Source organism: Eschrichtius robustus, chromosome 11, assembly GCF_028021215.1.
Source record: "Eschrichtius robustus isolate mEscRob2 chromosome 11, mEscRob2.pri, whole genome shotgun sequence".
NCBI lineage: Eukaryota > Metazoa > Chordata > Mammalia > Artiodactyla > Eschrichtiidae > Eschrichtius > Eschrichtius robustus.
The window spans coordinates 75,247,469-75,260,841 of NC_090834.1; the positions used below are offsets into that span (position 1 = coordinate 75,247,469).

The 13,373-nt window shown below is 45.7% G+C and overlaps 1 protein-coding gene across 4 annotated transcripts in view; it reads right to left on the reverse strand.

The window, feature by feature from the left end:
* The window catches only part of SERGEF (secretion regulating guanine nucleotide exchange factor), a 228,000-nt gene that overhangs the window by 80,925 nt on the left and 133,702 nt on the right, over positions 1 to 13,373 (reverse strand). For all 4 annotated transcript variants that reach the window (XR_011075388.1, XM_068555082.1, XM_068555083.1 and 1 more), the window contains exon 10: positions 5,499 to 5,535. Coding sequence is in view for 3 of the 4 variants with exons in the window: in XM_068555082.1 (XP_068411183.1) it covers positions 5,499 to 5,535 (37 nt within the window). In the remaining variant the exon portion in view is untranslated. The remainder of the gene's footprint in view (positions 1 to 5,498; positions 5,536 to 13,373) is intronic.

Here is a 13,373-nt window from a genome sequence, read left to right on the forward strand (position 1 = left end):
GGGAGTGGAAAATGGTGTAATTCCTATGGAAGCCAATTTTTGCAGTATCTTGCAAAATAACAAATACACTTACTCTTTGATACAGTAATTTTACTTCTAGGGATTTATCCTACAGCTATACTCACCCACATATGAAATAACATATATACAAGGTAATTTACTACATCATTACTTGTAATAAGCAAAAGACAGGAAATCACCTAAATGTCCATCAACAGGGCACTGATTAAATAAATCACAGTATATAGGTACACTGGAACATTATGTAGTTGTAATAACGAACTAGAAAGGCTTTTATACTGATATGGAAAGATCTCCCAGATCAATTATTGAAAGAAAAAAAATCAGACACTAAAAAGCATGTAAAGTATACTACAATTTACGTAAAAAGGGGGATAAAAATATATCTTAGTATTCACTTATATTTGCAAAAAGAAACTAGAAAGATACAGAAGAAACTAATAATAGGCCTTAGCTGCACATGTGGTAGAAGGGTTTTGGCACTCTGGATAGATGGGAGATAAAGCAGGAGGGAAATTTTTCATTTTAAATCTTTCTGTGCTTTTTAAGTTTTAAATAATGTACATGTATTAATTACTCAAAAATTAAAAAAGTAAAAACATTTTTAAAGAGAAGGGACAATGGAAGGGGGAAGAAGAATCCTAAAAGGGGTGGGAATCTCAGAAGGTAGAGAGGGAAGTGTGATGACAACACAATGTCATCAATGTCACGATTTTATCTGATTATGCCGAGAACTGCTTAATCTGAACCAGATTACATATAATCTACATATACAGAAGAACTTGCCAACATGAAGGGGAACTAAATATTGAAATGAAGAGATGAAATAACCTTATCTGGTGGCCTTAAAAACAGGCCAGACAGTCACGGTCTGCAGGAAGGCAGCAGCAGGCAGAAGACCACAGGCTCTGGAGATAGAGGCCTGGGTTAAAGACCCGACACACAGATTCCTCCTGATCAGATGACCTGGCGGGGCAAACTGCTCAGCCTAAACTTCAGCTTCCCCCATCTAGAAAATGGGGTTAACAACAGTGCATCAATGTGGTATGAGGATTAAATGGGACAATATAAGTAAGCATTTACGCTCTGCCCATCCTACTGTGCATAGGACCGTACAAGTCTGTCCTTGCCTCTAAGCTCTCTACAAGGTCCTGGGTTTGGAGGTATTGCCTCTCAGGGCTATAGCCAGTGTCAAAATGAGTTAGTTCTCGCTATTAAATCCTCACATGACCCCACCTGATGAGTCTCAGGCCATGCAAGGTCAGTTGTTCCGCCACACATATTACAAAGGTACAAAGGTTCAACAATTGGAAGTCATCAGCGAAATGAAAAAAATTAAAAATAAAAGATCCTTGCATAGATTATAGCTCCAATTTGGTAAAAGAGATGCTTTTGCTTGGAGGAGGAGGCTCTACACTTTGCTGCCAAATATCTAACCCCTTAACAATGTCCGTCTGGCAAGTGTGAGTGCTCCACGAAAAGGCCACCAATAAAATCCCTTCCAAGGGTCTGTGTGGAGCGGAAGAAAGGAAATGTGGTCAGCTCTTTTTTCTCTGCAGGAAGGGAAGGCTGAACAACCGCACATCAGGAGAGAAGGCAAACAAATCGTCCATTCAAGCCAAAATAAGCTGCTCCTGGGGGGAAGCAAAACAGCTGGAGCCCATTCAACCAGACATGGAAGTGAGGGCCCCAAAGACAGAGCTGGGCCTGGGGAGCCTGCCCCTGGCAGGCAGGGATCTTCTGAGCAAGTGGTGGCCACATGTCCTCATCTCACCTCTGCATAGACTTCGCCTATGCCCACGAATGGGAGCCAGCCAGCTTCATTAGATGTGGAGGGAAATCCTGGGTGAAAAGGAAGGAAGGAAGCAAGCAAGCAAATGAACTCATGAACCTGCCAAGTTCACCTGCTGAGCACCTATTCTGTAGCGGGCACTGCGCAGGCAACCGACATACCTATGCCATTTGGAAAAACAACTTTTAGGGGTGGGTATTGTGATGTTGGTTTTACAGATGAGGAATCAGGCTCACTGAGGAAGAGTGACCTGGCAGCAAACACAGAACAGGTCAAGAGAAACTTCATTGGAAAACTAAGAAAAGAAGCAAACCAAATTGCAAAAGAAGGGGGGAAAAAGAAACCTGGAAGCAATGAAGTATCAAAATCGAATTATTTTGATTTCCTAAGAAGCCTGAAATGTGGCTGCTGCGGGGCTTCCCCCAGGCTGGAACATGCAGGTCTCGAGTCCCTGCCTGGAACAGCGGATAGCAGAATCCTGACCTGGAGCAAATCTGGGCTGGCACTGTTTCCAGGGCTGTTGGGATTTCCAGATCCCCCAGATCGGGGTACCCAGGCTCCAGTGTACAAATCCGTTCTGCAGCTATGCTGAGATCCTGACATTCTAGGTGGGGGAGACACTTCTCTCTCCAGCTTCTGAGACTCCCACCCTGAGCCTCAGCCTTCTTACAGTCATCTTATAATCACTTCCTTAAATTATATTCTTAACATATAACAATGACACCAACACCAGCTAACATTTACCGAGCCTACTTTTGTGTCAGGCACTGTTAGCACTTTATATAACAACCCTATGAGGTCAATAATATGATCTTCCAGATGAGGCAATCAAGACAGAGAGGTCAAGCCATTTATACAGGGTTACATGGCTCATAAGCGGAGGAGCCAGGATTTGAATCCAGGCGATATGATCCCAGTGCCTGTGCTCTTCTTAACCACTCCGCATCCTGCCTCGGCCCCGAGACTATGAGAGAGTCGAAGGAGCATTCTTAGAAGTCAGGCACACAGCTCTACCATTTACTGCTACTTATCCCTGGGCAACTTGTTTAACCTCTGAGTCTCAGTTTTCTTCTCTATGAAGTGGGTACAACAAAAACACTTCGTGGAGTTGTGTCCATTCTTAGACAGAGTAGGTTCTGAATTATATCCTTTCACCCATCTCTTTCCCCTCCCTTCCAGTTTGATTTGTCTGTTGTGCATTCATTAGATATTAAGGCCACCTCTACTTTTGAGCAAAGTTTGGCTTCTCTATATTCTGTTCTAGTCTATTCTACAACCATTTTGTGCCTGTCACGTGTGTGACCCAGCACCAGGCACTGAGGGCCTGCATCTCGGGGATGAGACTGAAGGCAGGGAAATCCACCTAAAGTAGGCAAGGGCAGGAGGGTGGAGGGGGGAGCTGGCTGTGAGAGCCAGGCTTTCAGCTGGTAGGAACTCTCCTCCTCCAGCTTGTCCCCCTCTTGCTGGCCTCCTGCCAGGGCTAACAGGAGGCTTCTCATCGCTTCCCGCTACACAGCTTGCACCCTGCAGGGCACCCACTGAGGGCCCCCTCCCCCAGGTGTCAGGGAGCCTCTGATCCCAGCTCACATGCAGGCAGGTGGACATGTCCAGAGTCCCGTGACTGGGCCCACCTTTCCTGACTCTGGAACCATTCATTCAGCAGATTGTGAGCCAGGCCCCAGGCGTTGGGGACAAAACAGAAAATAAGAGGTCTGTCCTCGAGGAGTTCATCAGCATGCCATGCCCTGCTCTCCCACCGCCTCTGCTGCCTTCCTCACTTGGGTAGTAACGCTAGACACACCTTTCCAGAATGTTATCATTTCTCTCTCCCAACCAAGACTTACTTCACTGGAACAGTTACACTAACAAGTGATTCTCCCTTCTCCCCACCCAGACCAAGAGAAATGAAAAAGAAATGGAATTATGAGTTAATTTCTTACACATCCCCTATATAGTACCAGGTGTTTCACACGCATTATCTCCTCTAATCCTCACAACAACAATCCTGCAAGGTGGAATTATCCCCATTACATAGATAAGGGGAAAAAATGGAAGCTCACACAGAGATGGAGCTGGTTTAAACCAAGGCTGTCTGCCTGCAGAGTCTATGCTCTTTCTACAGCCCTAGGCTGCCTGTCGGCTCAGCCTGCCACCCTGCTGGCTCTGGCCTCCTCCTTCAACTGGATTTTGTTCTTTCATGTATTTAGATTCCCTGCAATCTTACTGTTTGTGCCAACCTCTCTCCTAGTCCAGTGACAGCAGCAGCAACATCTTAGGCACCGCCTCTGATTCTTTGATTAGCTTGTCTTAATTACACCCAGGCTGGAGCATTTCCGGTATAACGTATCTGGTGTTGCAAAGCGTGCAGGTTTGCTGTTACATTTTCTCACTCCCTCTCTGACTCCAGCGCTTTTTACTCCCCACCCCCTCTGCTGGCTGTCAGCCTACCTCCTCTGCTGTCCTTGGTTCCGCCTCCTTGCACATCACATTCGGGCCTGCAAAGTAGTGCTTCAAACTGCTGCCACCCCAGGCAGCTGAGCGAGCCAGTCTAGCTTAATTCAGAAAACAGTGCTTGAGCCTCTGCTGAGGGCCAGGCACTGCTCTGGGTGCTGCAAATAAGCAGGAAACAAAAGGAAAACACAGGGGCCTTGCCCTTCAGAAGCTGAGAGTCAGAGGCTGGGAGAGGGAAGTACACAGGACAGACATCACCTACTCAAGGCAGAGAGTGATGGGGCTGTAACAGAGTCCTAAAATGTCAGGGCTGGAGAGAACCTTGGTTTCCTGTTTTTACCCTTCCCTATCACAGATGGGAGACCTAAAGCCCAGAGGAGGACAATTATTTGAACTAATGATATCAGAAAATAGCAACGAACACTTCTAAAACCCTTACCAGGAGCTAAGTGCTCTTCTAAGCGCTTTACATATATCAACTCCTTTGACCCTCACAACAACTGCAACAACCCTATAAGGAAGATGCCACTGCCCTCCCCATTTTAAAAATGAGAAAAATGAGGCATGGAGGGCTAAGCACCTTGTCTGTGTGGGGCCCGACTACCTGAGTTCATACAGCTAGTAAGCAGAAGCCTGCACTGGACTCAGGTAGTCGGGCCCTACACTGTCTCTTTATTGTACCGACTGAGTCTACCTGTGGAAGTAATGAGAAGGCTTCTTGAAGGAACTATGCACAGGCCTGATTATAAAAACAGTGAACCCTGGTTATTCAGAGTCAATAAGAGGAAGCCTCAATTTATCAGAGGTTTGGGAGCTCCAGAGTGACATGAAACACATGGCAGCGAGGGCAGTGAGCAGAAACCCCCATCTCCAAAGAAAGAGCCAAGCAAGAGGAAAGAACTTGGTGCAAAGGATTTATTCAAGAACCAGGAGCATACCAATCCTCTTCCCCTTTTATGTCTGGCTTTCTACACAGGATGCCCCAGTCTGTAAGATCTTTAATATTCCCAAATGCCAGTTCCTGAGGCAGGGAGGCCAGCTCAGGCACCTTTTTGAATAGAAATTTTTAGAAAAAGGGCTTCTGGCAAAGCCTTGGTCAACAAAGGCTTCCATTTCCCAGACTCTTCCCCACATACACACACGCATGCACCCTGGCCTTTGGTTAACCAAGAGTCCTCCAATTCTGCCCACGAGTTTCAGAATAAACACAGTTATCAGTATACTAATTACTTACCAATCACTGCCAGATTATGCTCTGAGCCACAGGAGACCTGTAAAGAGAAAGAAAATAAGTTACATTAAACAAAGAAAATATATTTCAGCCATTATATTTTATGATCATATTATATTTTAATGATAATAACATCTATTTTTGGGCAAATTTTAGGAAGTAAGTAGAAAGGGGCACCATGTACAAAAGACTATAGTTACGATACACTCATGACTACATAAAAAGAAAAAGTGAAAAAACAAAAAACTGTTGAATGGAAATACACCAAGATGTTAAAGTATTTGTTTTTAGGCAGAGACCATGAGTGATTTTTTTTTAATCCCTGCTTCTTTCTACATTTTCATATTTTTCAAACTTTCTATAATGAACATGTGCTACTATAAAAATGGAAATATAAGGGAATACAAATGACAGTTTTGGAAAACTGAGCTAAAAAATCCATCACTCTCATCTGGACTGATAAAATGAGCAAAGAATTCAGTGGAAACAGACTTGCCTGAGGAAAAATGCTTGACTTTTCCTCATCTGCTCACTCTCCCTTTCACCTTCCAGCCACACAAACCACCTGCAGTTCTCTGAACACAACATGTTCTCCCAATACCTCCAGGCCTTTGCACATGCTGTTTCTCTGCCGGGAATGCCCTCTCCTCAACTGCCTACCTAGAAAACTTCTACTCATCCTTTAAAATTTCAAAGCGTCCAGAGACTCCCTTGCTGTTGCTTCTAGGCAGACTCAAGCACTCCTTGCATTATGCAACTTATATGTACCCCCACTGCAGCAATCATCTTGTTGTCTTTTACATTTTTTCCTGTCTCCTCACTAGACTGTGTGTGTCTTGAGAACAACGCTGAGACTCGTTCCCCTCTGTATTACACAGATGGACTATACAAAGCTTGGGGCTCAGTTAACACCTGCTAAATGAGAGAATGAATGAAAGAACAAAGTACATAAAGAACAAATACCTAATACATAAAAGACAATCATTTGGGGTTCTGAATCCTTTGTCTGCTCCCAGTGAGAGAGACTTCTTGCCTTTCAGTCTCTGCATGTCCCAAATGCTACCAGAAGGAAGTGATTGGGAATATAAGAGTATAAATGGGGACTTCCCTGGTGGCGCAGTGGTTAAGAATCCACCTGCCAATGCAGGGGACACGGGTTCAAGCCCTGGTCCGGGAAGATCCCACATGCCGCGGAACAACTAAGCCCGTGCGCCACAACTACTGAGCCTGCGGTCTAGAGCCCGCTCGCCACAACTACTCAGCCCGTGCGCCTGTGCTCCGCAACAAGAGAAGCCACCGCAATGAGAAGCCCGCGCACCAGAACAAAGAGTAGCCCCCGCTCGCCGCAGCTAGAGAAAGCCCGCGTGCAGCAACAAAGACCCAACGCAGCCAAAAAAAAAAAAAGTATAAATGGTTCCTCAGGTACTAATTAAAAGGAACTCGAGACTCTGGAGAAGCATCCTGTGACCTTTATCAGGACGCTCACTTTAGCTCCTGGCAAGAAAAAGGCTTCAGGTACACATGGAATGTCAATTGGAAGAGCCCTGGAGGTCATCTAGTCCAATCTTTAACACTACGAGGAGAAAACACACTTGGGAAGAGAAAATAACTTGCCTCAGGTGCCAGAGGAAGTGTGTGTCAAAACTAAGACTAGAAACAAGACCAAAAGACAACCCTCAGAATGGGAGAAAATATTTGCAAATGAAGCAACTGACAAAGGATTAATCTCCAAGATTTACAAGCAGCTCATGCAGCTCAATATCAAAAAAACAAACAACCCAATCCAAAAATGGGCAGAAGACCTAAATAGACATTTCTCCAAAGAAGATATACAGATTGCCAACAAACACATGAAAGAATGCTCAACATCATTAATCATTAGAGAAATGCAAATCAAAACTACAATGAGATATCATCTCACACCGGTCAGAATGGCCATCATCAAAAAATCTAGAAACAATAAATGCTGGAGAGGGTGTGGAGAAAAGGGAACACTCTTGCACTGTTGGTGGGAATGTAAGTTGGTACAGCCACTATGGAGAACAGTATGGAGGTTCCTTAAAAAACTAAAAATAGAACTACCATACGACCCAGCAATCCCACTACTGGGCATATACCCTGAGAAAACCATAATTCAAAAAGAGTCATGTACCAAAATGTTCATTGCAGCTCTATTTACAATAGCCAGGACATGGAAACAACCTAAGTGTCCATCATCGGATGAATGGATAAAGAAGATGTGGCACATATATACAATGGAATATTACTCAGCCATAAAAAGAAACGAAATGGAGTTATTTGTAGTGAGGTGGATGGAGTTAGAGTCTGTCATACAGAGTGAAGTAAGTCAGAAAGAGAAAAACAAATACAGTATGCTAACACATATATATGGAATCTAAGGAAAAAAAAAAAAAGGTCATGAAGAACCTAGTGGCAAGACGGGAATAAAGACACAGACCTACTAGAGAATGGACTTGAGGATTTGGGGAGGGGGAAGGGTAAGATGTGACAAAGAGAGAGAGTGGCATGGACATATATACACTACCAAACGTAAAATAGATAGCTAGTGGGAAGCAACCGCATAGCACAGGGAGATCAGCTCTGTGCTTTGTGACCATCTAGAGGTGTGGGGTGGGGAGGGCGGGAGGGAGGGAGATGTAAGAGGGAAGAGATATGGGAACATATGTATATGTAAAACTGATTCACTTTGTTATAAAGCAGAAACTAACACACCATTGTAAAGCAATTATACTCCAATAAAGATATTAAAAAAAAAAAACAAAAAACTAAGACTAGGGTCTCTCTGATTCCCTGATTCTCACACAAGTTCCTTTCTTGGTTCTATAGCTTCTCACTCTTTCCCAGTGAAAAACCACTTGGAAGTGATATTCAAAGGTAATTAGCACAGGCCCCCGAAAGTCAAGGTAACAGGCTCAAAAGGCATTTGAGCATTGGAGGCCAAATAACCACTGGCAGGTGAGAAGGGGCAGCAAGGCTTCTGAGGCTTTTTTCTTTGTAAAAGTTATGCGTCCAGGATCTCTGATTCCACAGGGAAGAGGGTTACCCACATTTAGGTGGATTCCCTGACACTGTCTGGCAAAGAAGTACCTGCATATTTTTACCCCAGTAAATACTTCCAGGGTGACTAGTCTCTGAGCTCCTTTGAGGCAGGCTCTGTATCTATCTGAGGGGGCCCCCCAGGCCTCACCTAGGCCATACACACAGCACAAGTTCATCATATGCTTCCTGGTTATACTGAGGCTGGTTCCCTAGGTTCTGTCATAGGAAGCTGCTTAGATTGAAGAACTGGGAAAAAACTCAGATGTCTAACAATAGGAGAATTCTATGTAAATTATGGTAGAGACATCTGATGACTTGGAAATTATTATGCAGCCTTGGAAAATGATGTTTACAATAAAGGAAAATACTCGTGATATCCTATGAACTGGAAAACCACATAAAAACTGTATATGTAATATGATCTCAACTCTATAATAAAATATGAACAAAAGACTGGAAGGAGCTATTCCAAAAAGTTAATAGTGATAGCCTCTGGGCTAAGCATAAAGGAGGCATTATGGGGCTTCCCTGGTGGCGCAGTGGTTGGGAGTCTGCCTGCCAATGCAGGGGACACGGGTTCGAGCCCTGGTCTGGGAAGATCCCACATGCCGCGGAGCAACTGGGCCCGTGAGCCACAACTGCTGAGCCTGCGCGTCTGGAGCCTGTGCTCCGCAACAAGAGAGGCCGCGATAGTGAGGGGCCCGCGCACCGCGATGAAGAGTGGCCCCCGCTTGCCGCGACTGGAGAAAGCCCTCGCACAGAAACGGAGACCCAACACAGCCATAAATAAATAAATAAAAATAAATAAATAAATAAAAAAAAAAGGAGGCATTATGAGTATGGTTTTCCCTTTGACTTTTTCTATGCTCTCTAAATTTTACACACTATTTTTATAATCAGAAAAATTATCTATTAAAAATAAGAAAAATAAATATAATGCAGTTCCCACCATAGAGGGGAATAAAAACCTTCCTGGCTATAAAATAAATATGCTGTAAAATCTGATATACTCTGAAGTAGTGGGGAAAAAAGATTTGAAGGAAACAACTAAATTATAAGGGTAGCTGTGCCATGGTGATGAGATTATAAGACTTTTTTCTTCTATTTTCTATTTTTCAAACATTCTTTAACTGGTGGTAGCAGTAGGGTGGCTGGTGGTGGTGGTGGGAACAATAAGAGCAGGAATTAAAGCCACCATATTGAGGACTCATATGTGCCAGGTGTCGTGCCAAGGGTCTTTATAAACACTATCTCATCTTCCTCATCACGATCATCTTCTCAGGTAGGTTTGACTGTGCTCATTTTAGGCAGAAGAGAACTGAGGTTCATATACATTACATAACTTTCCTAGCTTGCTAAGTGGCACAGCCATAGAACTAAAACCCAGGTTTGCCTATCTCCAAGCTCATGTTCTGTACTGCTAGGTCACGCTACCTTTGTGTTTTAAAAAATAAAGTTATTTCATTTTACAAAATGTGGGCAGAAAGGACCTGCCTCTGACTGCCCGGGCTCACCCTGGGGCTGCGGGCTGCAGAGCTGACCAACCTTGAAGACCAGGGGCTTCCAGAAACAAGCCACTGACAAACGCCAACGTCAGGCAGCAGACGCTGCTGTGAATTAATGAGCGAGACAGTGATGAATGGATTTTGTCAAGGCAATGTTGCACTTGAAGCTCAAAGCTCCCCGCTGTTTCTTGCTGTCTGTGCACTGGCACAGAGGTCAGGAGACTGAACACCACAGGCCACAAAATCCCAGCGCCACATTCCTTCAACAAGATTGTATCAATGACCATTTGCTTCACATTGCTTCTGTCAGCATCTACTCACTGCCCAGCTTTCTAGAAGACTCTGTTAACAATGGCAGTGTGCCCATGAGAAAGGGATTCAGAGCCAGGAAGCCAGGTGAATCCTAGGTCCTCTGCTTTCAGGTTCTGAGACCTTTGGCAAGGTATTTAACCTCTGGAGCCTCAGCATTCTCAGGCGTAAAAAGTAGAAAACAGTATTTTCCCATCTGCTTTACAGAATTGCTAGAGGACAAATGAGACAACCCATCCCCTCACAGCCATGGGTCTCACCTTCCTTACATACAACTCTGCACATGTCATGCCCCTATAGAAAACCCTCCACAGGATCCCAGCATTGGAAGGGCGAAGTCTAAAGTACACAGTATGGCTCACAAGGCCCTCACATGTAGGCCCCTGTTTACCCCTCTGGCCTCACTTCTTCCCCCTGCTACTCATGAACTCTCAACCCCAAAGAACATATTCTCTTTTTTCTATTCACACTACATTTTCTGTAAGAATATCATGTGATTTCAGGCTTTTATGCATGCTCTTCTCCTTGATGTGACTTCCCATTCTCCCACTGTCCATCTAGCAAAATCCTCTAAGATTGCTTAGGTCACCTCCTGGCAACGCCTTCCCTGACTTCTCAAAGCGGAGCCAGCTGTTCTACCGTGGCTTCTCCCACAGCGCCACACATCATGGCCCTTAGCACACATGAGATGTCTGCTTATGAACTGTGTGTGTTAAGCACCTCCGTCTCTCAGAGATCAAGCAGGGTGCCTGCCCAGTAACATCTCTGCCACACAGTCCAAGTACAGGGCATGAAGGGGCCCAAAGACAACATCCCAGAGAAGTCAGATGGTCACAAAACAAGTGTGAGTCGTGGTATGGAGACTCCAGGCAAATGGAGACAGGCACTGAGATGCACAGTGAGGGCCAGAAGGGAAGGGCACTAAAACAATAGAGTGTAGAGATGATGGGGTATCAAAAGCACAGGATTGTTCCAGGAATCCTAGGACAGCAAAGCACAGTGGGCCACCAACAGAGGTCAGTCCTAGGTGACAGAGTCCCACAGTAGAGAAAGTGGGTTCTGGCTTGCTGGCTGGGGCCTTCAAGATACAGGGGGCACACCTCCCCAAGGGTGAGGGATGGGGGACAGAGGAGCCTGTGGAAAGTTGTCCTGTCTCAGTGCTGCTCAAATACTAGAGGGGTCTACTCTGTTCAGGCAACTGAGCCTGAGGAGGCAGAGCTGCAAAAAACAATTTCCAAAGTCCCAGCTGCCACAGGGACAAGATCTCCCAGCACCCCTCCTGCCAAGCTAGACTCCATCAGCTCTTGTGAAGGGAGCCACAACTCCCCTTGGGGCTGGAACCCACTAAATACAGTTGGACAGGGATGAACTGGGGTAAGAATTGACTGGTAGTAGATGCCCAGTAAATATATGCTGAATACATTAATGGGTTAAATGAATGAATAACTAAATGAATAAGCAAAAAGTAGATTAATGTAAAAATACTTGCCAAATGTTGAATGTGAGCACTTCAGTTTCCACCAGTACACTTGTACCATTTCTAAAAACAGCTGACAGGCCCTTATTGAGAGCTTACGGCCAGGTACCTGGCTAACTGCTTTGCTTGTATTATTTCATTTAAACTTATACTAAATCTAAGATTTCTTTGTTACAACCGCTTTACAAATGAGGCAATTGGGGTTCAGAGAGGTAAGGTAACTTACCAGTGTGTTACAGCTGGTGGAGGTGCAGGATTCTGTGACCATTCTCGTTCAAACTTTGTCCTGTTAACTGTCTAAACCCTTCTTATTCCCATTCAGCATGGAAATACACCACCACCCAGTTCTTACATCTGGCAACCCCGTGCCAATTATCAAGGCATCTTATGCTGGGAGAGCCCCAGGTTTACTAGGCTCAAACATCTTCCTGGGGCTAGGAGTACCCACCTCTGGATCTATCAAGGGCTGTTCCAGGGCTTTTTCTTGGGGGAAATGGCTGTAAAACGGCAACAAACATTTGTCCTGGGCCTTCGCTGTGGAAGCTATCACCTCTCAGGGAACTCCATCAGGTTGTTCAACTCTGCACACTTTGAACGGGGAAATCAGAGTGGGGCGGGGTGCGACCATGACTCAGGGGAAGAAGCACTGAGATTCCAAGGAGAGGAACCAGACAGAAGCCAGGACCCGAGACTTGTCCCCATCACCAACCAGGGACCATCCTCAGCTTCGTCCCAGCGGCGGAGTGGCAGCTCAGGAACCCCCCATGGCGCGCAGCAGCCTGAGGGGCCTACTGATTGGTTCCGCCTCACGCCAATGGGCCTGGGCGCCGGCCGATGCTATGGCAACGACGCGCACGTGTGGAGGCACGTGACGGCGGGGTGGGGCGTCCACTCCGTGGGGGACTCTGCCGGGGGAGGGCTTCGGCTGCTCCGCTCAGGCTCCCACCCTCACGGCTAGTCTTTGGCAGGCGCCGCCCAGCTCGGGGGAGGAAGCAGGCTGGGAAGCAGCTCCAGAACGGCAGCCTTTCATCGGCCGGGGTTAACAGGGAAGGGAATGGGCGCTTCAGTGCAGCGTTTGCTAAACTCTGCCCTAACCCAGTTGCCATCTGCTTAGAACTCTGGGGAGACAAACCAGAATTTCCAAACCTGTTAGAAAAGCAGGCTGGGAGTTCTGGGCATGTTTTACAGCAAACTGCAGTCCTGTCAGCCAACGGAGCTTTACCCCTAGGCTCAGAAATAGCCTCAGAGTAGGTCCTGGTGACAGCAGAGAGGCAGCACAGTTGCTTGCTTCTGGAAGTACCTAGCCTTACAAAGACACCTTTAACTCCCTTTGTGAGGGCTTCAGCTTTTGACTGAAGCCTAGATGTCAACGGAGGCCAAAAAATGAGACCTCTGGGCCCAGAGGCTCCATCTTGTCCTCCACCTCAAAGTCCAGGGGCAAAGAACCCCATTCTCCCTGCAAAGCAATTTTTTTTTTTTTTTGCACATTCTATACGAAAATAAGTCTTAAACTAGGTCCTGCTACAT